This window comes from Chiloscyllium punctatum, chromosome 8 (assembly GCF_047496795.1).
Source record: "Chiloscyllium punctatum isolate Juve2018m chromosome 8, sChiPun1.3, whole genome shotgun sequence".
NCBI lineage: Eukaryota > Metazoa > Chordata > Chondrichthyes > Orectolobiformes > Hemiscylliidae > Chiloscyllium > Chiloscyllium punctatum.
The window spans coordinates 128500197-128526925 of NC_092746.1; the positions used below are offsets into that span (position 1 = coordinate 128500197).

Consider the following 26729-nt stretch of genomic DNA (forward strand, 5'->3'; position numbering starts at 1 on the left):
GGCAACATCCTGGTAAATCTTTTCTGATCCCCCTCCAATTTAATAATATCCTTCCTATTGCAGAGTGACCAGAACTGTGCACAGTACTCCGAAAGAGATCTCACCAATGTGCTGTACAACAGGGAATATGTCTCAAAAATTTGATCAACAAGCAAACCTAGCTACCTCATGCTACTGCTTTGCAATAACCATGAGTACTATTCTCCACTGACTGGATGATGCCATAAAGCCGAAACAATGCTTTTCCAAATACACAAGAGAGTAATGTGATTCATGCTTCCATAACAATGTGATGCCAGGCATGTTGCCCTGTGTCCCAGTGATCAGTAGTCCATATCAAAAAAACACATTCCTTCAAAGAAGCTCTGGGGAAGCATGCCAATTGTGCTGGTCCATATTTTGCTTGTAAATCTCAGATCATCATGTCCAGCATTGGATATGATTTAGCTACTGGACAATATTTATGAAGTAATATTGAGTATCTAATAAATTACACTGACAACCATTTTAGGATTGTCAGTTGGACTTGCATTTGCACATACTAAAGATCACATATTCCTGTTACTTGTTGGCAAAGGTCATTTATCCATGCAGTGTACCTTTTCCTAAATGAAGAGTTCTGGAGACTGCCAATCCCTGGTTCATTTCCCGTGGCAATGCCCTCTCAAGTTATATGCCTGGTCTGAGTTTCATTTAATTGTAATTAAACAATTCGTCCAAGATTGACAGTTAACAGTTCCTACTATACCTCCATGCCAACCATGGTCCAATCAATTAGCATTGTCCTTTCATGCTCTTGATGAAACTTCAGTTAGACATTATAATTTGAAAGCTTGTGTACTAAAGTGAGAGAGCAGTGTATATCTTTAGGTTAAAGTGGGTTTTAATGGCAGGTTGGAAAATGGAATTTTGACCACGGTCAGTCAGATCAGTCGTGAAGATTAGTCAAGCAGGCCTGTTTGCATTAAATCCCGTTATTTGTTGTTTTGTGTGTTTATATAAATATAACAGTTATATACACACAATGCAGAGGTTCATCAACCTTCAAAATCTTTATTTTCCCTCTGATGTTTGACCTCCTTCCCAAAATACAGCCATTTGCATTCTGACATTTGCCCCTGCCTCCGGGATGTGTTTATCTTTACAGATGGCTTTCGTAAAGTTGTGAACATAGAGCAAGGTGGGCTTGTGAAACCAGACAAGGACGATACAGAGTTTCAGCATGTATACTTCATCCGTGGTCAGGAACATTTACTAGAAAATATCAAGAGAAAGGTAACCAGTGTAAGTGTGAAATCTATGTCCCAGTTTATCTCCTCCAGTCTGTCTCCAAAAGAAGCTTCTCAATTGTTCGAACAAATACAAGTAACTGCTTCTTTTTAAGGTTGTTTGTTTTTGAGTGGGTGGATGGGTAGACTAAACAATATTATCAGTCTTTTGTGTATTCCAAAAATAGTCTTTCCTGCTCGCTTAGTTACCCATCCCAAAGCTCTCAAACTGAACCCAGCTGTTGCTTATATGTGTTCTTTTCTGTTGTTGAGATTGGTTAGCCCCCAGCTGTGGCTCAATACAAAGCCTAATTATATGTATCAGGTGTTGTTCTTGGGGAGTTCCTTCTCATTCCCATGAATTGGATAGTACCCAAGAGGATGGCCTCAATCAGGATCTTGGGTTCATGTCGAACTACAGGTGGCCCCACTACACTATTCGCGCTCTCACTCTCTCGTGCTCTCTCTTTCTCTCATGCGCCAGTGTGCACACTCACAGGCATATATTCCATTACATGTGTATGCGTAAACTAAGTCAAGGCACACACACTCATATGCACACACACATGCACACGCACGCACACACATACATTCTCGCTCACGCGCTCTGTCTCTCTCTCTTGTGCACTTGTTCTCTCACTCTCGCAGGCTTTCTATCACACGTGCGCACAGGTCTGTGGGGTGAATTTGTATCTGCAGCTACATTCTATTTGGTTCAAAAAGCACACAATCTGTAGGCAGTAAGTCCAAGTGACATTTTATCAATTCCTGCTTTGGAAATAGAACCAGTTTGGCTCAAGGTTGGGACATAGACAGACTCAAATCTCACACCTTTAATGCATTGTCTGAGCTGAGCTGTCACCTTTTTTATACTGATAAAACATTAAATTACCTCAGCACTGTGACTTGAAAGAAGTTCTAGGATTTACATATTAATCAATCGAAACCTGTATCCCCATTCTAAGTGATTAAAGACTTAACAGCAATTCAGATTTGTTCCAATACATCGCATCAGTTTTACTACAAATGCTGTGTCCTATGATGATTCCCCACTAGCTACTTACAAAGGAGTAGCACTCCAAAACTTTGTTGGACTATAACCTGGTGTTGTATGATTTTTAATTTTGTCCACCCCAGTCCAATACTGGCACCTCTACATCATGGATCAGTGTGATCAGGAAGTTGTCTTTATTGCACTCTTAAAACATTGGACAGTGTTTACCTATGCCAAGAGATCTTGTACAGGCACAAGAAAAGCATTCAAAACATGGCACAAGTGAGTGCTTGTTATGCTTGAATAAAGCAACGTATTCTGAAAATCTGAAATCAAAACAAAATCGGCTGGAGAAAGTCAGCTGGTCCAGTAACTCTGTTTCTCTCTCCAACGATGCTAACATTTCAAGTCCAATTTGGCTTCCTCAGAATCCTTTTAAATGTAGAAGCACAAAAGAGGCAGTCAAGAACTCTCCCATCTGCCACCCATTCTGAGTCCCTTTGACCATTATCTGGGCAAAGTTACATTCGTGGGTTCTCTTTGAAGGGTTAATCTCCCCAATAAGGCCGGTTTTGAGTGCACAGTTGGGTGTGTATGTGTGTGTGTGTGTTGGGCTTCATTTTGACTTCTCCCTTCTCCTAAAAGCGTACTCACATGCTGGTTGCAGTGAAGGCCACCATTCAATGATTCCACTGTGTGAATTTATTGGTGGTGTCACCAACTGAGATTACTGTAAAAGCAAAGTTGCCATAGTTGCAGAAGACCATAAAACTGCTGTCTCATTAGAGATAGCTGATGGTGAACCTAATCTGCGGGCCACCATGTTTCAGGCAAGGTCCTGGTTGAAAAGGCAAGACCTTCATGGCAACTTCAGCTGGCATGGGAAGTGAACCAGCATTGTTGTTATCACTCCGCATTGCAAAACATCCAACTGAGCTAACTGACTACCTTCTGGGTTTGGCTTCAATGTGGACAGTAGTTCTCTTCTAAACACTTACATCTGTTGTCAATATAATGTTTGATTTAAAACTTGTAGATCTCGACTGTAAAGCCAGAGGAGATAAAAGTCAGGTCTGATGACGTCAGTAAAATTTTAAATGATGTTCACATCATGAAAGGGAAGCAAGAAAACCTGGACTCCAAATTGCTCACCATGAAACAGTAAGTACTTGAACTTGGAATGCCAAATGTCTGTACGCAAGCAATTGTTAGTTACTTTGCATGCATCAGTGCAGTGTGCAGCCATATGATGGGCACTTTCATTGTTGATAGAAGTGCTTTTGGAGAGAAAATGTATGCTGTTTCAGTTTGGATCTCCATGATTAATCTTAAGTGTAATTGCTGCCCAGGTCTCAAGGCAATAATTTTCAAGCGTATACCCATCAGCTGAAGCAGTATGTCTGGGGCCTGCTGTTTTCTCAATAATCTCTATCCTGTTTCTAACTAATTTGTAAGCTGCCTTTAATAGTGGAAATTAATCTGTGCGTTTTGTACGTAAATGCATAATTGTACTTCCAGAAAGGTTGGATTTAAGCATGAAATATTGATTTGAAACCAGCAAATTGTCTTGTGTTCAGTCTTGGTTAGTTGCAGCAATCAATCCATCATTTAATTACCCTTGTCATCTGACACCTCATAATGTCAAGACTGCCCTTGAAGGAGGAGAAAGTGAGGACTGCAGATGCTGGAGATCAGAGCTGAAAATGTGTTGCTGGAAAAGCGTTTTCTGCCCTTGAAGGAGGCAAGGGAAGGGGAAGCATTGAGGGCATGAACTTGAAGAGAGTTTCAGCATGTGCATTGTCAGTGTTCCTCATCAATCATGGCTTAACAGTGTTGATGCCAGATTCTGAAAGTAATGGCTTGGTATAATGTTCTTAGAAGTTGCATGTCCCTTTTAGTTTTAGTTTTAATTTCACTTTCACTTATCAATGAAGCCTCTTCAACTTTAATTTGGTTCAGTAGGTAGACTGTTGTTTGCCAGGTACTGGTTGTTTTTGTAACCAGCATACTATGTAACTGGCATTTCCTGTTCCATTGGAATTAGCTATTGAATAGCTGCCAGTCCTGATGGTTGAGCCATGATTGCCAAGCTAGATGAAACATTTACTCAACTGCCCTAAGAGATGAGCATGAAACTCATGTAGTTCTGAACACCCTTGCTGCTCTAAATCAATTAGCAGTCTCAGTCAGGGCACAGTTATAGGGGTGAGCCATGTAGGATAGAAAAGGCGATGTCAGTAAGTGCAGCATATTTGGATTTTGGGCTTTTGCACAAAATTTGAGCTCATAAGGGTACAAGATTGTGAATTTAAGACACAGAAAAGGAAGTGGAGGTATGCAGGTGTTTTAATTGGGTAGGCATAATATAACTACTTCCCCATCCATGTAATTTTTTTGTTCCTTTTTCTTCTCTTTACGAATCGTGTTGTGATAACGTTTTTTTTTATTTGTTATCTCAGTAGCAACATTTCATTGAAATGATGAGACTAATCCATGTTGGAAGATGATATGTTGTTGTTTTCACCCAATTTCTCCACATATACCTTCCAACTGGGAACAATGAAATTCAATCCAGTGAATCATCCCTGTCACACGTTCTCCCATCCCTAGCCCAGAGCTAACATACCTAGTTTCAAAACCCCAGTTCTGGCACTGGTTTAAACAAATTCAAAGTGATGTAATGATGAAGGATTGAATCAAATATTGGACCCAGCCCAATGCTGGAAATAGCACTGTGTCAGCATCCGAAGCTTATTTCTTTATTTAAGATAGCTATAACTTTCCAAAGGTTAAGATAGTGATTGGTTGTGCTGCACTTAGGAACATAGAAACAGAAGGAGGCCATTCAGCCCTGGAGTTTGTTCTACCATTCAGTGTGATTATGGCTGATATGTGGCCTTACTCTATATACTGCCTTTGGCCCATATCCTTTAAAACCTTAGCTTAATAACAATGTATTTATCTCCAATTTAAAACTAGCAACTGATCTAATATCTACTAACATTCATGGAAGAGAGTTTTAAACATCTGACACCCTTGTGTAGAATGTTCCCTGATACCTCTGCTGAACACTTGGCCATAGTTTTTAGATTATGACCACCAGTTCTAGAATCTCCCACCAGTGGAAATAGTTTATCTTTCTCTACTGTCTTTTCCTGTCGCTATCCTGAAGACTTTGATCAGATTATCATTAACCTTCTAAATTCGAGAAAAAAACTGGGCTAATTTGTACAATTTCTCCTCATAACTCCTGAAGTCCAGGCATCATTTTTGTAAACCTATGTTGCACTCCCTGCAAAGCTGTCAGGCCATTCCTAAAGAGTGGTGCCTAGATCAGCTCTCAGTACTCCAAGTGGGTCTATAATTCCTAGGTTTTTCTTTCCAGCCTTTTTTGAATAAGGGCACAACATTTGCACCCCTGCAGTCTTTCGGGACCTCACCTGTGGCTAATAATAATGCAAAAATATCAGCCAGGACCCAACCCCTGCAATTTCTTCTCTAGCCTCTTGCATATATCTGGTCAGGGCCAGGAGATTTATCCACCTTCTTACATTCTAATACATCCAACACCACCTCTGCTGTGATTTGGACTGTATCCAAAATATGACCACTAATTTCCCAGGTCGTCTTGTCTTTCTTCACAGTAAACACAGAGGAGAAATATTCATTGAGGACTTTGCCCATCTCCTGCGGTTCTACACGTACATGTCCACTTTGGTCCTTGAGGGTCCTGATTCTGTGTCTCGATATTTTTTTTCCCCGTAATAATCCAAAGTGGCTCTTTAAGTTTCACCCTAATCTTCTCAGCCAAAACTAACTCTTGCCCTTTTCGCCCTCCTGATTTCCTTTAGTAAGCCCCTGTATCCCCTATATTGAATTGAATTGAATTTATTGTTACGTGGACCAAGGCACAGTGCAAAGCTTTGTCTTGCGAGCAATACAGGCAGATCACAGAGTTAAGACCAGAAGACCATAAGAAATAGGAGTGGAAGTAAGGCCATTCGGCCCATTGAGTCCACTCTGCCATTCAATCCCCCAGACTCCCTGTAGCCCTTAAATTCTTAATCTCACAAGGAATTATCAATCTCTGCCTCAAAGACATTTAACGTCCCAGCCTCTGCTGTGCTCCATGGCAATGAATTCCACAGGCCCACCACTCTCTGGCTGAAGAAATGTCACCGCATTTCCGTTCTAAATTCACCCCCTCTACTTCTAAAGCTGTGCCCACGGGTCCTAGTATCCCTGCCTGACGGAAACAATTTCCCAGCGTCCACCCTTTCTAAGCCATCTTCTAAGTTTCCATTAGACCTCTCCTCAACCTTCTAAAACTCTAATGAATACAATTCCAGGATCCTCAGCCGTTCATTGTATGTTAGGCCAACATTCCAGGGATCATCTGTGTGAATCTCCACTGGACACGCTCCAATGCCGGTATGTCCTTTCTGAGGTGTGGGGCCCAAAACTGGACATAGTATTGTAAATGGGACCTATCCAGAGCTTTATAAAGTCTCAGTAGCGCATCACTGCTTTTACATTCCAACCCTCTTGAGGTAAATGACAACATTTCAACTGCTTTCTTAACCACTGACTCAACCTGCAAGTCAACCTTTAGAGAATCCTGTGCTAGCACTCCCAGATCCTTTTGTACTTTGGCTTTATGAATTTTCTCACCGATTATAAAATAGTCCATGCTTGTGTTCCTTTTTCCAAAGATCAAGGCCTCACATTTGCTCACATTGAATTTCATCACCCATTTGTTGGACCATTCTCCTAAACTGTCTAAATCATTCTGCAGCCTCCCCACCTCCTCAGAACTACCTGCCTGTCCACCTAACTTCGTATCATCGGCAAACTTCACCAGAATCCCCCCAGTCTCTTCATCCAGACCATTTATATATAAAGTGAACAGCTGCAGCCCCATACACTGAACCCTGTGGGACACCACTTGTCACCAGCTGCCATTCCGAAAAAGAACCTTTTATCCCAACTCTCTGCCTTCTTTCAGACAGCCAATCCTCAATCCATGCCAGTAGCTCACCTCGAACACCATGGGCCCTCACCTTACTAGCAGCCTCCTGTGAGGCACCTTATCAAAGGCCTTTTGGAAGTCTAGGTAGATAACATCCACTGGGTTTCCCTGGTCTAACCTACTTGTTCCCTTTTCAAAGAATTCGAACAGGTTTGTCAGGCACAACCTCCCCTTACTATATCAATGCTATCTTGTTCTAATTCGACCCTGCACTTCCAAGAATTTAGAAATCTCATCCTTAACGATGGATTCTAGAATTTTGCCTCCAACCGAGGTTTGGCTAATTGGCCTATAATTTTCCATCTTTTGTCTTGATCCTTTCCTGAACAGGGGGTTACAACAGCGATTTTCCAATCATCTGGAACGTTCCCTGACTCCAGTGATTTTTGAAAATTTACAACCAATGCCTCCGCTATTTCTTCTGCCAACTCCCTCAGAAGTCTAGGATATAGCCTATCCGGGCCAGGAGATTTATAAATTTTTAGATCTTTCAGCTGATCAAGTACTTTCTCCTTTGTAATGGCCACCATACTCAACTCTGCCCCTCGACTCTCCTTAATTGTTGGGATATTACTCATGCCTTCCACTGTGAAGACTGACACAAAGTATTTATTAAGTTCTTCAGCTATGTCCTTATTTCCTATCACTAGCCTTCCTGCATCAATTTGGAGCGGCCCAATTTACTTACTTGTGCCTCTCATTTGTTTCTTATGTATTGAAAGAAACTTTTACTATCATTTCTAATATTACTGGCTAGCTTACCTTCATATTTCATCCTTTTTTCTCTCTTCGTTACCCTCTGTTTGTTTTTGTCGTCTTCCCAATCTACTGATTTCCCAGTGCTCTTGGCCACTTTATAGACTGTCTCTTTTTCTGTGATGCATTTCCTGAGTTCTTTCGTCAGCCATGGTTGTCTAAGACAGAATGTTCACCAATGGTGCACCTGTAAAAGTTGGCAAGGGTATTCACTGTCATACCAAATTTCCTCAGCTGCCTCCGGTAGAAGAGACGTTGTTAGGCCTTTGTAACCAGTGTATCCACATGAAGAGTCCAAGAAAGCTTGTTGTGGATGACCACTCCCAGGAGCTTGACACTGTCCACTTGTTCCACCTCTGTGCTGTTAATGTGTGGGGGGGGCATGAATAATATCCTGTCGAAAGTCAATAATGAGTTCCTTGGTTTTGCTGGCATTGAGAGCTAGGTTGTTCTCAGTGTACCATCTTTCCAGGTCTTCCACCTCCCATCTGTAGACTGCTTCATCACCATCTGAGATTCAACTGAGTGTGGTGTTGTCATCATATAGCTCCAGGGATTCCCTTGATTCCAGCTGTCTGAGCCATGCCTCCCTTTTTCTGGTCAAAGTCTCAATTTCTCCTGACATGGAATAGGGTTCCCTATTCCTGTCAATCTTGCTTTTCACCCTCACAGGAATATAAAGACCTTGAATTCTGGCTATGAGAACACATTGTATAAATGAGGCTAGTTTTCTCTAGAATTTAGAAGGTTAAGGATATTCCGATCAAAGTCCTAACAGCCTTAACCTGCATCCTTATTAGATTAGATTTCCTACAATATGGAAACAGGCCCTTCAGCCCAACAAGTCCACATTGACCCTCCGAAGTGCAACCCACCCAGACCTACTCCCCTACGTTTACCCCTGACTAATGCACCCAATACTATGGGCAATTTAGCATGGCCAATTCACCTAACCTGCACGTCTTTGGATTGTGGGAGGAAACCGGAACACCTGGAGGAAACCCACGCAGACACTGGGAGAATGTGCAAACTCCATACAGTTTGGGAAGGATGGGAATTGAACCTGGGTCCCTGGCGCTGTGAGGCAGCACTGCTAACCACTGAGCCACCATGCCATACTCCAGTCCTCTAGATATGAAGGCCAATATTCCAGTAGCTTGCTTGATTATTTTATGCATGTGTTTGTGGCATTTTAAAAGTCGATGCATCTGAACCCCAAGTCTCTTTGGACATTCACTATAATTATCTTTATGCTATCTGGAAAATACCCTGATCTATCTTTCAGTCCACAATGAATAACCTCACACTTGGTTGCGTTGAATGGCATCTGTCAGTTTTTTGCCCATTCACCTAATATAACAACATCCCTTTGCAATTTTATGCAGTAGTTTAGACTATCTGCAATACTGCCTAACCTTGTGTTCTCAGTGAGTTTGAATATAGATTTTCAATGCCATTATCCAAGTCATTAATAAGTAATGTGAATAATGCAAAGTGTCAAGTTCAAACAATTTCTGCAACAATTCATTAGTATCATTGCAACTTATCACCATATTTTGATATAAATAGTGATCTGCATGATTGTCTGAGCACTGACACCATTGTAGGATCCCATTTCTTGCATTTGATGTACAGGTAGTGATAGGTATTTTGCATGAAACTCCAATAATTTTAACACTAATTTGTGTTTACAGTGAAAATGAAGCATTATGGCGTGAAGTGGCGAGCTTGCGACAAAAGCATGCACAGCAGCAGAAAGTTGTAAATAAGGTAAGGGACCAGGCAGATGGTTGGGGCGCAACAACAAATATATATTTAATTCAAACAAATCTATTGAATTTATGAAGGTTGTGCTCCCTACTGACTCTGTAATGCACAAGGTTCTGTACTTTATCCAAAACAGCTCTGGCTTTTCTCTCTTTAAGGTGAAATCTACTATATGGGCCTTTCCTTCTTTATCATAGTTTGTTTGCCAGACCACCCTGTCAATACGCTCCAAGATAACCTTGGGTGGCCAGCCTGTGACCTTTAACCCACCATTGTGGTTGGCTGTGTTGATCTATCTGTACATGTGATTTTGCTCCTCAGCAGAAGGTGGAACAATTTGCTGGAAACTAGAGTGCTATCAGTTTTGTCCTCTTGCTCAACAGCAATCAGCAGGAGATTTTGCTGTTGACATTTTTGTACCTGACATGTACATCTCCTGGTTTGTGCAAGTTTGATCTTGGTCAAGATGCCAACATGAGGCCAGTAAATTCATATCCCGAGACTCCTAAAGGTCATAATGAAGGTTTTCAATCCTGAAATGCATGGTAAAGCTCTCACTCTTCTGCTGATAAGTGTCTGCAGTTAGAATCAGCTAGGATTGGGATTGACATGGGCTTTGTTACCTGCTGTAACTGAATAGATCTGCTGCATTCCATAATGTTAGCTCATTGGCTGACGTGCCACATGATTACTATCCCTCTGAAACCCAGCAGGTGAGATAGTGTATGGCAACAGTGAAGGAGGATCAGATGAGCTTGACATATTGTTGTTGGGATAGTAATTTGGCTTCGTGTATAGCTGGACCAGCGTTTAGTAAGCAAAAGTGCACAGTCCAGGTAAGCAGAAGGGTTCAAGCAAATCAAATAATCTTTGACATTCAGATTAAATGATGTGAAAACACCAAGTTATGTGTCACTGTAACTCGTGTTTGGGATTTGGCGGGGGTACTTGTCACAGATTAGCGCAGGAAGCTGGTACTTTAATTGTGCTTTTAATTGTAAAAGGGCTTTGGCTTCTGGGTGGTGGACTAGAATCTGCCCTGGTGACAGGGTAAATCATCTCACAAGCTGTGAAATGCAATGTGGCGGTCAGGTGTCGTGCCCCCCCCCCCCCCCCCCCCCCCCCCCCATGAAAATAACATCAGCAGGGGAGTAATTTCTGAGCGATATGATCTAACAGTAAAAACGATGGGGAAGGGGAGAATTAGCATGTCAATGTCAGACACCTTGTTTTTAGGAACTGGATTACAAGGAATTATAAGTTGAGACAATCTGAGTGTGGGGCTCATGCTGAGTGGATTCAGAATGAGGAGGAGACTGCTGCTCAACGTGTAAGTTTAAGCAGAAGGATTAATTCAACCAAAGGAATTCAGGAATTCTGCATCCTTCCCTCCACCAACTGATAAGCTAACACCATCTTAACTAATATGTGAAACTTCTAATATTTAGACTATATTGCTTAGGGTGCTTCTCGGTGGACTTTGCATTGTGACTGCCTGTGACTTCAGCTGAGCTGAGGGCGTGTAGCACAGGTTCACTTTCCATTCTTATACATAGTCTTTTGGACTGGGGATTTGCTGTGGAGCAGGGTTTGCTTTGTCAAGAGGGTTGGTTATATGGAAAAAGTTCAGTTTTATGGAGATCAGGAATTTTAAGTGGTGTAATTGATGGGCGATGCTGCTTGCTTACAGGGTTGTACCTCGAGAAAGATTAATCTGTGGGATGAGTCTCCTCTACAAATGAAATTATTGAGCGGGAGTTCAAATGGGAGAGGAGAAGGGATATCTGCATGGTCTGCTGAAAGGTTAAAGGTAGAAAAGTCCTTGAAGAAGCTTCAACAAATAGTTTAACATTGAGCTATTGCACTGGTTTCTTGTGTCATTCTCTGACAGGCTGGTGAAATCTCTGACACGAGTGGATCAACTACAGAGGCAGGCTGGTTTTGGACCAAGCATTAGTAGGTTTTGAATGAGTGAAAAGTAGCACCGGGTTAGTGTGATTTGGTGTGGATTGATTCTCGATGGGTCTGAATATAGCGTTGCACTGAGCCCACCTAACAGGCCACATTGGTGAATCTGTCACTGGAGAGTCATGTGGAGTTGTGCTGATTCTGGACCTGAGGGATGAGATGGTCTGCGACTAAGATACAGATTCTTAGAGTGGGGCTGAGAAAGGTGCGTCTAAATTGTGCAGAGCAGCTGCTGTTGTTGGATAGGTGAGTTTTGCTCTGAGTGAATAATAATAAAATGTTGTTTTTTTCCTTTTTTAAGCTGATTCAGTTCCTGATTTCACTTGTACAATCCAATAGAGTCATTGGAATGAAGAGGAAAATGTGAGTTAATTATTATTAACTATTAGATGTGAAGGGATTCATTGTTGTATGTTCATGTTGATTTGTTTGGGTCAGTGCTGAAAAATGTGTTGCTGGAAAAGCGCAGCAGGTCAGGCAGCATCAAAGGAGCAGGAGAATCGACGTTTTGGGCATAAGCCCTTCTTCAGGAATGAGGAGGGTGTGCCAAGCAGGCTAAGATAAAAGGTAGGGAGGAGGGACTTGGAGGACGGGTGTTGGGAATGCGATAGGTGGAAGGAGGTTACGGTGAGGGTGATAGGCCAGAGAGGGGTTGGGGGCGGAGAGGCTGGGAAGAAAATTGCAGGTCAAGAAGGCGGTGCTGAGTCTGAGGGTTGGGACTGAGATAAGGTGGGGGGGAGGGGAAATGAGTAATGTGGAGAAATCTGCATTCATCCCTTGTTGTTGGAGGGTTCCTAAGCAGAAGATGAGGCGCTCTTCCTCCAGGTGTCGTGTTGCCATGGTCTGGCGATGGAGGCAGCCAAGGACCTGCATGTCCTTGGCGGAGTGGGAGGGGGAGTTAAAGTGTTCAGCCACAGGGTGGTTGGGTTGGTTGGTGCGGGTGTCCCAGAGGTGTTCTCTGAAACGTTCCGCAAGTAGGCAGCCTGTCTCCTCAGTGTATAGGAGGCCACATCGGGTGCAGCGGATGCAGTAAATGATGTGTGTGGAGGTGCAGGTGAATTTGTGATGGATATGGAAGGATCCCTTGGGGCCTTGGAGGGAAGTGAGGGGGGAGGTGCGGGTGCAAGTTTTGCATTTCTTGCAGTTGGAGTGGAGGTTGGGTTGGTGGGGGGGTTTGGACCTGACGAGGGAGTCGCAGAGGGAGGTGGACCTGACGAGGGAGTCGCAGAGGGAGGTGGACCTGACGAGGGAGTCGCAGAGGGAGGTGGACCTGACAAGGGAGTTGCGGAGGGAGGTGGACCTCCATCCACGACTCCTTCGTCAGGTCCACACCCCCCACCAATCCAACCTCCACTCCCGGCACCTTCCCCTACAACCGCAAGAAGTGCAAAACTTGCGCCCACACCTCCCCCCTCACTTCCCTCCAAGGCCCCAAGGGATCCTTCCGTATCCATCACAAATTCACCTGCACTTCCACACACATCATTTACTGCATGCGCTGCACCTGATGTGGCCTCCTATACATTGGGGAGACAGGCCGTCTACTTGCGGAACGTTTCAGAGAACACCTCTGGGACACCCGCACCAACCAACCCAACCGCCCCATGGCTGAACACTTTAACTCCCCCTCCCTCTCCGCCAAGGACATACAGGTCCTTGGCCGCCTCCATCGCCAGGCCATGGCAACACGATGCCTGGAGGAAGAGCGCCTCATCTTCCGCCTAGGAACCCTCCAACCACAAGGGATGAGTGCAGATTTCTCCACATTCCTCATTTCCCCTCCCCCCACCTTTTCTCAGTCCCAACCCTCGGACTCAGCGCCACCTTCTTGACCTGCAATCTTCTTCCCGACCTCTCCGCCCCCAACCCCTCTCCGGCCTATCACCCTCACCTTAACCTCCTTCCACCTTTCGCATTTCCAATGCCCCTCCCCTAACTCCCTCCTCCCTACCTTTTATCTTAGCCTGCTTGGCACACCCTCCTCATTCCTGAAGAAGGGCTTATGCCCAAAACGTCAATTCTCCTGCTCCTTTGAGCTGTCTGACCTGCTGCACTTTTCCAGCAACACATTTTTCAGCTCTGATCTCCAGCATCTGCAGTCCTCATTTTCTCCTTGTTTGGGTCAGTGGACAGTGTTATCGTTTGCATCAGTTACACCATTTAAACTCACCTCTCCAAACTTGTACAGCAAGTTTGTGGATGTCTTGAACATGTGAGGCTTGAGTATTTCACTGTTCCTAAGTATTTCACTGTTCCACAAACGGTTATATAGAAAGTTCGCTGCTAGAAACTGTTAGTGCTTAAAACCTGAAAACTAATGAAACTCAAGCACTCAGATTTATTTCCTAATCGAAGAGTCATAAACTTATACTGAACTTGTCTCCGGAATCTTCGTATATGAATCTTATATGCATGTTATAACTTGCTGTATCCACCCCAACGATTGACCAACTCATCAGATGAAAGTACATCAGGTTCTGATGAGTAATTCTAGCAAAACCCTTCAGTGTTAAGCACCTATATTAAGGCTTCCTTTAATCTTTGTTGTTCTAAGGAAAACAGTCCCAGCTTTTCTGGTACTGGGATCGATGTCCTGACAGGTCTCTATGTTTTGGACCCAGTGATGCTGATTATCTTCTGTTTGATCTAATTTTTAGTTTTTGTACATTCCCTTTAATTATTTGCATAGAGCTCTGCAGATTTTATAGTCAGGTTATGTGACTCCAGGTCAATGAGCAGGTTGACCCTCACACTGAGATTCTTGCTGCCATAGTCAACAGGTAGGAACCCAGTTACTCAACAATGTGGGAGTAGGTTAAAGCAGCTGGGGCTTGGACACACCTTATTACAGCCAGCCTGACAGGTACCAATCGGAGCTTTCAAGGTAAAGATAAAGAAGTGTTTGTTGGGCAGGGATATCAAGAACGATGGAGGAAAATGTGTAAATAAACATGGTTTCTATGCATGTACATGTGTTACAATCTAACTGGATGATGAAACAGACTTGAGCTAACATCTCTACTCCTGTTCTCAGAAAATTCCAAATTCAAGCCCGTTCAACTTCTAATTTTATATGAATTCAGTTTGTATACCACCATACTGCGTCTCCATGCAGTTCATAAAAGGGTAATAATTTTGTAATTCAGTGAACACAATTGCTATTCTGTGCCACAAGTAGCCACCAAATGAATGACGAGTTAGTTTTATTTCTTTGACCATTCCTGCCTCAAGCAACCAGAACACACACTGTCCTTAAGTAGAATCTAAACTTGTGAAAAGTGGCCATGACCTTGATAAGCTCACCTGAGAACAGTGTAAAGTTCATCTCTGCACATGTGTACGCAATATCCTTCAGTCTCAATCCACTATTTTTCTCTTTTTCAGACCCCTCATGTTAAATGACAGTAGTTCAGCGCATTCCATGCCAAAATACAGTCGTCCATACTCTTTAGAACCACTGCAAGAATCATCAGCACTGACGGTAGGTGCCATTGTGCTGGTCTGGAAGCTGCTAATAATGAATGCTTTGCATGTATTTTTGATTATGGTCAATTGTTGCAAACCCATATACAACTGACCACATGGTTGGACTTCAGAAACTTTTCTCCAGAGTGCCATCTAAAGGCTGGACTTGTAACACTAAAATAAAACAACAAAACTGAGGAAGCTGGAAATCCTGAAATAAAAGCAAGTAATACTGGAAATATTCACACTTTCAATGAACTGTCAACAAGAACTTGTTCTCACTCACCAGGAGCTGCCAGATCTGAGCTTTTGCAGCACTTCCTGTTTTTATTTGTGACTTGTAACCACAAGCGCTGGAACTATTTACTGAGATGTTCCTCCTACAAGTTACTGAGTATGCCTCAGTATTCAATGTGGAATACAGAGTGTGGCCAAAAACCTGGGCTCCAACAACAGAATGTAATCGCATTGAAGAGTTTATGGATGTTTAGGAAGGATGGTGGATGAAAGAGAAGATCAACTGGAGGAAAGGTTTTGAGCTGAAACTGCCTTCTTTTTCCCTTTTATGCAGTACATGTACAGCCTGTTTGTGATTCAATTTCTTATTTCCTGTGTCCTTCATGAGAAGGATTGGACATTCCTGATGAAGGGCTTACGCCCAAAACGTCGATTTCTCTGCTCCTCAGATGCTGCCTCCCATGCTGTACTTTTCCAGCACCCCACACTCGACAATTTTCCTACAACAGGAGATCTTTGACTAATTTAACTTTTCCTCTATCTCTGCGTGTGACTACCTGTTTCCCTTGGTGTAATGCTCACTAAACCAATCCTCAGCATATTTCCACTTTCCTCTCAGAATCCTTGCTGGAATGAAGTTCTCCTCCTGCTTGCATCCTGCTGCCCCACACAGGTTGTAGAGGGAATAACAAGCCTTAAGTAAATTTCAGTCTCTCAGATTTCAACAGGATGACCATTGCAAGCTATATTGATCTGTAACTGGAATAGACCGCAGGAAACATCAAAACATTTGCTGAGATACCACAAAAATTAGAAAAATAGAAAATAAGAATAGGCCATTTGGACCTTCGAGCTTGCTCTACCATTCAGTTTGATCATGGCTAATCATTCAATAGTGTTCCCACTTTCTCACCACACTGTTTGATTTCTTTAGACCAAAGAACTATTTCTTACTCCTTTAAAGCATTCAACATTTTGGCTTCAACAGCTTTCTGCGGTACAGAATTCCACAGGCTCACTTTCTGGATAAAGAAATTTCTCCCCATCTCAATCTTAAATGTCATACCCCGTATCCTTAGACTGTGATCACTAGTTCTGAAGTCTCCGATCATCAGGAGTACCCTTCCTGCATTTATCCTGTCCTGTAAGTTTTCTGAACGCACTTGTGCTCTCTGGTGTGTTCACTCACTCGCAGACCCCCTCCCCAAACACCCATCCACTGCCACCCACATTCCAATATAATCCTAACTGATCCAGTCTTTCTTCATACATCAGTCCTGCCATTCCAGGACTCTATCTGGAAATCTTTGCATTCCCTTGCACACCCTTCAAAGCCAGAACATCCTTCATCCGATAAGGAGACCAAAACTGAACATACCCTTCCAGGTGTGGTCTCACCAAGTTCATGTACATTTGTGGCAAGATGTCCCTGCTCCTGTACTCTCATTCTCTCATGATGAAGAGCAGCATACCACTTGCTGCATCTGCATGCATACTTTCACCAACTAGTGTATGAGGATGCACACGTCTCATTACACCTTCAGAAAATGGATTATCTACATTATAGTTCATCTGCCACGTATTTTCCAACATTTGTCAACTTGGCCAAATTGCACTGAAGCATCTCTCCATCCTCCTCACAGTTCACCCTCCCACTTAGCTTTGTATCGTTTGCAAATTTGCAAATGTTATCTTTATTGTCTTCACCTAAGTCATTGAAATATATTGTGAATCACTGGACTAATCCTTGCAGTACCCCACCATTAAGTGTCTGCCACTCAGGAAGTGACTTGTTTATATCTACTGTTTTCTATCTATCAGCCGATTCTCTAGCCATGTTCGTACACAACTGCAATCCCATGAGCTTTAATTTTGCATACTAATCTCTTATGTGGCAGCTTATTGAATGCTTTCTGAAAGTCCAAGTAAACCACATTCACTGGTTTCCCCCGATCAACTCTACAAATTACATTTCAATTCCAATCAACTTGTCAAACATGTTTTCCTTTTTGTAAATCCATGCTGACTCTCCCTAATTCTCTCATCATTTTACAAGTGCTCTATTAATAAATCTTTTATAATAAACTCTAGCATTTTCCCTACTAATGATATAAAGCTAACCAGGGCTATAATTCTGTTTTCATTCCACCTCCTTTTCTTTCAAATAGTGGGGTTACCTTAGCTACCCTCCAATCCAAAGGAACTGTTAGAGTCTATAGAATCTGGAAAGATGACTGCCAATACATCCACTGTTTCCAGGGCCACTTCCTTAAGTACTTTTGCATGTAGATTATCTAGGCCTGGGATATTTCAGCCTTCAATCCCATCAATTTTCACAACTCAATTTCCCTACTAATACTGGTTTTCTTCAGTTCTCCTCTCTTATTTGACCCTGTGTCCCCTAAGATATTTAGGGCGTTATTTGTGTCTTGCTTTGTAAAGACAGAACCAGAGTGTGTATTTAATTGGTCTGCCATCTTTGTTCCCCATTTAACTTGCTCTGTAGGGGATTTTTGACTTTTCCTTTTCTCTTCACATATCAATTGTAAAAGTTTCTCAATTTGTATGTTCCCTACTCTTGTACTCCCCTTTTCCTTATTTAATCAACCCTTTTTTCCTATTTGCTGAAATCTAAAGTGCCCCCAATCCTCGGGTCTGCTTATTTTGGCCAATTTGTATGCCTCTTCCTTGGATCTCATACTATCCTTAATTTCCCTTCTTAGCCATAGTTAGGTTACCTTTCCCATTTTGTTTTTATGCTTGATAAGAATGAAATTTTTTTGCAATTCCTCCATTTACTCTTTAAATGTTTGCCATTTCCTATCCACTGTCATCTTTTGACTGACATTTTTTAATTTATCGTAGCCAGCTCGCTCTTCGTATCATTGTAGTTTCCTTTGTTCAGATCCATGACTCTGGTCTCTGAATCAACAATACAATTCTCCATTTAGGTGGAGAATTATATCATACCAGAGTCACTCTTCCCCAAGGGGCTTTGCATAGCAAGATTGCTAATTATTCCTTTCTCATTTCTTCTTCCAGTCCTCTAATTGGTTCCTCAACATATCGACTCAGAAAACCATCTTGAGTGTACACTTAGTTTTTATATAATGCAATGGTTGTGTTCTTGTGCAGCCCCACGTTATTGAAAAATCATGCTTTCGAATCAGTGCTTAGTGTTGGTGATGTAATCGCATTACAGCCAACACATTTTAAACGTTCGTGCTTTATAAACAGCCCCAATTCGTCAATCGCATTGCAGTGAATTTGCTTTGACAAAACGTGCATTATAGCAAAATGACCTGTATTATTAAGAATTCCTACTCTACAAAATGATCACTGATTTAATTCAACCAATCTATATGCAGATTGAAGTCACCCATAATTGCAGCTGTACCTTCGTAACGCTTGTTTTACTTTGTTTTTAATTTTGGTGGCCCAGTCATCTTCAGATGTTTCATCAATGACCTCAGTTCTATCAAATGATCAGAAGTGGGTAAGTTTACAACTGACTGCACAGTGTTCAGTGCCATTCATGACTCCTCAGACTGAAGCAGTCCATCCCAAATGCAGCAAAGCCTGGGCTATGCTGAAAAATGGCAAACACATGGTCTGACACTTATGATGGTCATTTATGCCACACGCCAAGAGAAACTCTAGCGATTGCACCCTGAAGTTCAATGGCATACCATCAGTGAATACCCAAATATCAACATCCTGGGCTATGGCATTGATTAGAACTGACTAACCATATGAATACTATAAATTCAAGAGTAGGGTGGAAGTTGGGAATATGTACAAAATAACTCTTATGTCTCCCCAAAACTTGTTTCCCATTGAAGCACTTGTGTGGAGGAGTGCATCTCCAACAACAATCAGTAAGCTTGGCTCAATTCAGGACAAAGGCACCTGGTTGATTAGCAGCCCATCTACTACCTTCAACATTCACTCCCTTCAAATGAAATTTTGTCCTGCATTGCTAAAGGGATTGAGTTTAAAAGCAGAGAGGTTATATTGTAGCTGTATGAGATGCTGATGAGGCCACACCTGGAGTACTGTGTGCAGTTTTGGTCTCCTTACTTGAGAAAGGATGGACTGGCGTGAGAGGCGGTGCAGAGGAGGTTCACTGGGTTGATTCCTGAGTTGAGGGGGTTGGCTTATAAGGAGAGACTGACGAGACTGGGATTATATTCATTGGAGTTTAGAAGAAGGGATGCTTACTCAGCCCCCTACTATACTCACTGCATACCCATGACTGAGTCACCAAATACCAGACTAATGCCATTTACAAGTTGATGACACCATCATAGTCAGTCAAATCTCAGATGGCAACGAAACAGACTACACACGGGAGGTGGCAGACCTGGAAAAATGGTGCACTGAGAACAACCTAGCTCTGAATGCCAGCAAAACCAAGGAACTCATTATTGACTTTCAGCGGGATGTTACTCATGCCCCCCGACACATTAACAGCACTGAGGTGGAACAAGTGGAGAGTGTCAAGCTCCTGGGAGTGATCATCCACAACTAGCTTTCTTGGACTCTTCATGTGGACACACTGAATACAAAGGCTCAACATCTGTTATTTACTATCTATGCTACTTAACTCTGTGATCTGCCTGTATTGCTTGCAAGACAAAGCTTTTCACTGTGCCCTGGTACATGTGACAATAAATTCAATTCAATTCAATTCAATTCAATTGAAGCAGAGATGGCTTTTGTAAGAAATCACAACCTCATTTCTCCCAGAAGAAAGCAATGTTTATGTTTTTAGATCCATTTGAAATTCTCACGACTGAGATGCATAGGTTATTTTTTGTAAAGGTATTGCTGAATGTGATTGAGGTTCATGATATGATAGAATATTGAGGAACTGAATGGCCTGTCATGTTCTGAGAGCCTAGGTGATCTACAAATCTCATCAACTGAGGGGGACAATCATAATCTCGTGTCCTGTGCACAAGCACTTTATTTTGGTTATAGTCCCCATGCATTGGCTGATGTCTTGCTTTTTGTTTATATGCTTTCCTTTCATCCTAACGTTAAATCTTAGTCATGCCAAAACCCACCACACGAAGTGCATTTGCCAGATAGCCTCTGAGAATGCTGAGAGATAAATTGTAATCTAGTTTGTAATCACCTGGATATTTTAATTCACAGTCATGCATTTTATCTTTGTTCATGCTTCTTTTTTTCACAGACTACCACAAATTTTCCAGGAAATAACTGCTATTCATCTGACAACTCTACGTCCTCTGGCCCTATAATTTCAGATATCACCGATCTGGCACAGTGCAGCCCTTCGCTGTCCCCATCACTTAACGTGGAAAGGTGAGTTTGTGCCAACAGCACCAACCATTGCTCATTAACTTAACCAGAAAACTGTAAAACCTTTCCAAATTGTTCAAATCCATTGTGATGCAACTCTGCTTTGAAATGAATGTACTTAGTACTTTATTTCATCCTCCATTCCTCACAACCAGTGGATTAAATGTTGAAAGAGCTACTTTTAGATGGCAAGCCAAGTAACTCATGCAAACAGCAAGGTCCCACAAATTTGCACTTGAGACTGTTGAACAGTTAATGATTTTGTTTAATGTATTCTTGAGAATCAAACTTTTCTTTCTGTGGCTTTTTAAGTCTTCCATGAGATATGGGTGTCATTGGCAAGACCAGTATTTGTTACCCACACCTAATTGCCCTTGAGCTGAGTGGCTTCTCAGAGGGCAGTTAAGAATCAGCCACATTGCTGTGGGTCTGAAATTGCACAAAGGCTAGATTATGTAAAAGTGCCAGATTTGCTTCCTTAAAACATGATCTTGGGGTTTTGCAGCAACCAACAATGGTTATGTGGTCACCATGAGACAAGCTTTAAGTTCCAGATCTTTATTGAATTGAAATTTCACCATCTTTCTTGGTGGCTTTCAAACCCATGTCCCAGAACAATACTGGATTGCTAGTCCAGTAACATATCCACGTTATATCGTCTGCTCATCAATCAACCCTATGCCAGTTCTTGAAGATATCAAGTTCACTAAGGTTTCCCATTGGAGTATTCCTTCGCAATTCTCTTTTGACGGTTATTCATGAATCACCCATTCAGACAGTTAATTCATCCTAATTCCTTGCTGAAAACAAAATACTCACCTGATCTCTGGTTCGTCTGTTTGTAACCATGAAACTAGATCCCCTCATTCTTGATGAAGGGCTTTTGCCCGTAACGTTGATTTTCCTGCTCCTTGGATGCTGCCTGACCTGCTGTACTTTTCCAGCAACATTCTAATCTTGACGCTGATCTCCAGCATCTGCAGTCGTCACTTTCGCCTCTGGTTATGACTCTGCTGTCACTGAAAATTATCACCAGTCTAAATTATTTCAAATACCCTTCGTGATTTTTTAAAAAAAATATCCCCTAAGGACAGCAGTTCAGTATTTTTCTTGTGTATCTATGTAACTGGTGTCTTTCATCCCTGGTATAATTATAGTAAATTTTTGCATCCTTTCACTGGCGTTAACATCCTTCCTTTCTGAACTCTGATGCGCAGAACTTTGTTTTCTTATTCATGGGATATGAGCATCATTGGCTAGGCAAGAATTTATAGAAGATATTATCTAGGTCTTGGGTGGATTCATGATTTATAAGCAGTTAGTTTGCCTTCCTTGCTATAGTATTGTTGAAAAAAGATACGTTTTGTTAAAGCTTTTCACCAAGCACTTGTAAGGACAGTTTGCAAGAATACCAATTCAGGACTAATTCAGGACTCTGCCTATACTTTCCACTGCCTCAAGAAAGCACCCAACATAATCAAGACCCCTCCTACTCCTAGTTACACTCTCTTCCACCCTCTTCCATCGGGCAGAAGATACAAAAGTTTGAAAACACGTACCAACAGATTTAGGAACAGCTACTTCCCTGCTGTTAATCAACTTAGAAACAGATCTCTCGTACCTGGGAATTGATCTTTCTCTGCACCTTTTCTGTAGCTGTAACACTATCCTGCATTCTGTTCCATTACCCTGATGTACTTATGTAAGGTATGATTTGTCTGGTTAGTATGTAAAACAATACTTTTCACTGTATCTCAGTACATGTGACAATAATAAATCGAATCAAGCAAGCATTTATACTGCATGCGGGGAGAATGCTGATTGGTTGCAGTGCCTCAATCAGTGTTCACTCACCAAACAATCAGCACTGTCTTCTCATGCAACATGAATGTTGGCTTTCCCCTTGAATTGGTATTGCTGCAAATTGTCCACACTTACTGCAAGACCAGAGGCTTTGAGATATATATGCTTTTCAGCAATATTCAAATTCTTCATGACTACCACCTTGCTTTCTTATTCTGTGCCTTTGTCTATAAAACAAAATATTCCATATGCATTTTTAAAACCTTTTGAAATGGCAGGACAAATTCAAAAGGGGGATGTGGTTACGCAAAGCAGGCAAACCTCCAATTGGACATTGTCCCGTTTTGTATTTAAAAAGTCTCTCTTTTATTTTTATCTCTTCCAGAATCAGTCCAATGCTTCATATTAAAGAAGAGCCTCCAAGTCCTACAACTAACCCAGAGGTTGAGGAGGTTAGTCCTGTTGTCACTGGCACTGAGGAACCCCTCTCACCATCAACGTTTATTGATTCTATTCTGGAGGACAATGACACAAATGCTACACAACCAACACCCGAGGACCGGTGCCTCAGCGTGGCCTGTCTTGACAAGTAAGCACAGAACATAGGCAACAAGTCAAAGCAAGAGACTAATAGTTCATCAATGAGGGGAGTGTGGGTTGATTCCCCTCCCTGATTGGTATCCAGTCGATAGTATTTTGATTTTTTTCATGTAACCAAGGGTCACTGGCTAGGCCAAAATTTGTTGCCCGTAGCTAAATGCCCCTGAGAAGTTGGTAGTGATGCACAGCCTTAAAGCACAATCCAGGTTAGGTGGATTGGTTATGATAACTTGCCCATCGTGTCGAGGGATGTATAAGTTAGGTGGATTAGCTGTGAGAAATGCAGGGATAAGGGTAGAAGGGTGTGTCTGGGTGGGATGCTATTTGGAGGGCCAGCTTGTACTCTATGTGAAAGGAAGCCATTCGGCCCATTGTAGTGATCCTGTGCTGTAGGTACGTGCAAATTACTGTTTGGAAGTGCGTTCCAAGATTTTGTAATCCCGCAACAGTGAAATAGTGGTGATGTAGCTCCATGCCAGGAAGATAGAGGGTCAAGAGTTCGGAAGCTTGGCAAGTTGGTGTACTGCGCCTGTAGATGGTTCACACTGGTCCTGGATAGAGTGCTAGTCAAATGGGTTGATTTCTCTTGAGGCTGTAGCATGTATTTGGAAAGGCAAGGACTGATTAGGGATAGTCAGCATGGCTTTGTGCGTGGGAAATCATGTCTCACAAACTTGATGGAGTTTTTTGAGGAAGTAACAAAGAGGATTGATGCAGGCAGAGCTGTAGATGTGATCTATATGGTCCTCAGTAAGGTGTTCAACAAGGTTCCCCATGGTAGACTGATTAGTAAGGTTAGATCTCACAGAATACAGGGGGAACTAGCCATTTGGATACAGAACTGGCTCAAAGGTAAAAGACAGAGGGTTGTTTTTCAGACTGGAGGCCTTTGACCAGTGGAGTGCCACATTGATCGGTGCTGGGTCCTCTACTTGTTGTCATTTATGTAAATGATTTGGATGCGAGCATAAGAGGTACACTTAGTAAGTTTGGAGATGACGCCAAAATTGGACGTGTAGTGGACAGCGAAGAGGGTTACCTCAGATTACAACAGGATCTTGACGAGATGGGCCAATGAGCTGAGAAGTGGCAGATGGAGTTTAATTTAGATAAATATGAAGTGCTGCATTTTGGGAAAGCAAATCTTAGCAGGACTTATGCACTTAATGGTAAGGTCCTAGGGAGTGTTGCTGAAGAAAGAGACCTTGGAGTGCAGGTTCATAGCTCCTTGAAAGTGGAGTCGCAGGTAGATAGGATAGTGAAGAAGGCGTTTGGTATGCTTTCCTTTCTTGGTCAGAGTATTGAGTACAGGAGTGGGAGGTCATGTTGTGGCTGTACAGGACATTGGTTAGGCCACTGTTGGAATATTGCGTGCAATTTTGGTCACCTTCCGATTGGAAAGATGTTGTGAAACTTGAAAGGATTCAGGAAAGATTGACAAGGATGTTGCCTGGGTTGGAGGATTTGAGCTACAGGAAGAGGCTGAACAGGCTGGGGCTGTTTTCCCTGGAGCGTCGGAGGCTGAGGGGTGACCTTATAGAGGTTTACAAAATGATGAGGGGCATGGAAAGGGTAAATAGGCAAAGTCTTTTCCCTGGGGTCGGGGAGTCCAGAACTAGAGGGCATAGGTTTATGGTGAGAGGGGAAAGATACAAAAGAGACCTAAGGGGCAACTTAGGTTGTATGGAATGAGCTGCCAGAGGAAGTGGTGGAGGCTGGTACAATTGCAACATTTAAGAGGCATTTGGATGGGTATATGAACAGGAAGGGTTTGGAGGGATATGGGCCGGGTGCTGGTAGGTGGGACTAGATTGGGTTGGGATATCTGGTCGGCATGGGCAGGTTGGACCGAAGGGTCTGTTTCCATGCTGTACATCTCTATGACTCTGATTGTACAAATTGTACTCATACAGACAAATGGAGTGTGTTCAGTTGTGTTCCTGCTTTGTCATCATAGATGCTGGACAGGCTGTAGAGAGTTATGAAACTGGTTGTTTCCATAGAATTCCCCACCTATATCTGTTCTTGTAATTGTGTAGCTAGTCCAGTTCAGTTTCTGATCAATGATTATCCCCGGGGCATTAGTAATTTGGGTTTCAGTGATGGTTAGACTGCTGAGTGTCTACAAAAATGGTTAGATTATTTTGTTGAAGATGTTCATTACTTCACACTTGTGTGGCACATGTGAGCCCCATGTTCTCAGGGCACCATCAACGAGTCAATTGTGGAGTTTTTTGACAAGTGATTTCACCACCTTGGTTCCTGCACCATGTGTCTTTCAGTTGATCTCACTCTGTGCCCACGGTCCAGGCCAAACACATGATGATCGTCCTGCTGCTGCATGGCTTCTGCTATTGGAAGCCATGTGGCTAGATAAAACTGCATGCTCTTCACAAGCTTTGCCAGTTTGTTGCATTGTGTTTCAGTTTGGTCCAAATGGGCTATCATTGCTGGATAAAGTAAATTTTCTTGTTGCAATGCGCACTAAAGAATAAGAAGTATACTAGGTAGTGTGCAGCCAGTATATTACAGTACTACAAACCATCATGTCCATGTAGACTCTCTGCAAGAGAGCTCCACTAGTCCCACTCCTTTGCACTGTAGACCTGAAGTTCTTTTTCTTTGCCTGCTTATCTAAGTTTGGTGCAAGATGAAGAAAACTTACTGGACTGTTGCCGCACTCCACATCAAGTATCTGAGTAATGCAAGCCAACTGGCACCTCAGAAATTACCTGCTATGTATTCGCAGCCTGGGCTACTCTGGATGTTCCATAGGCAGGAATCCAGAGACCTGCTTGCAACATAACCAGCAATGAGTGACATCACATACCACAAGATGATGCAATAATGATGTGCTGAGACCATAATACATTAGACCATTCAGTTGATCGAATGTGTTCCACCTTTCAGTGAAATCATAGCTGATCTGATAATCCTCAACTTCACTTTCCTTCCTTCTTTCTCCTCATAACCCATGATTCCCCCACTGATTAAAAATCTCTCTATCTCAGCCTTGAGTATACTGAACAATCCAATCTTGACAGCACCTTGTAGTAAAGAATGTCCTCGATTCACTACCCTCTGAGAGAAGAAATTGCACCACAACTCTGTCTTAAATGTGCAACCCCTTTATCTGAGATGATGCACCTCTGGTCCTAGACACTCCCACAAGGAGAACCAACCTTTCCACATCTATCCTGTCAAGTCCCTTAAGAATCTTGTGATGAACCAGGATTGTGTAAAGTGAAACCAAAAGTGTACAGATTCCATGCAGAATGAGAAAATGAATTATTGTCCACAACTGTAAAAAGGTTTTCCTTGTACGTAACTGAAGTGTATGAGTAATAAAAAGGAATTTAGACTGACACCATGCCACACAATAAATCAAGGATAGTTTTCCCTTGAATGGCATGCTTCAAATTAAGAAAGCTGACAAGTTCAACAGTCATTTTTTTCCAAACCTCCAGCAAAAGCTAAGGCTGGTACAGTGTTGAAGCATCATTTTGTTTTTGCA

The 26729-nt window shown here is 42.4% G+C and overlaps 1 protein-coding gene across 4 annotated transcripts in view; it reads left to right on the forward strand.

Moving 5' to 3' along the window:
• hsf1 (heat shock transcription factor 1) overlaps positions 1 to 26729 on the forward strand; it is a 108740-nt gene that overhangs the window by 43495 nt on the left and 38516 nt on the right. For 3 of the 4 annotated variants that reach the window (XM_072576471.1, XM_072576468.1, XM_072576470.1), the window contains exons 3-9: positions 1148 to 1284; positions 3299 to 3423; positions 9742 to 9817; positions 12084 to 12145; positions 15167 to 15263; positions 20685 to 20815; positions 23001 to 23204. In XM_072576471.1, the coding sequence (XP_072432572.1) occupies positions 1148 to 1284; positions 3299 to 3423; positions 9742 to 9817; positions 12084 to 12145; positions 15167 to 15263; positions 20685 to 20815; positions 23001 to 23204 (832 nt within the window). The remainder of the gene's footprint in view (positions 1 to 1147; positions 1285 to 3298; positions 3424 to 9741; positions 9818 to 12083; positions 12146 to 15166; positions 15264 to 20684; positions 20816 to 23000; positions 23205 to 26729) is intronic. The other variant, XM_072576469.1, reaches the window with a different exon arrangement.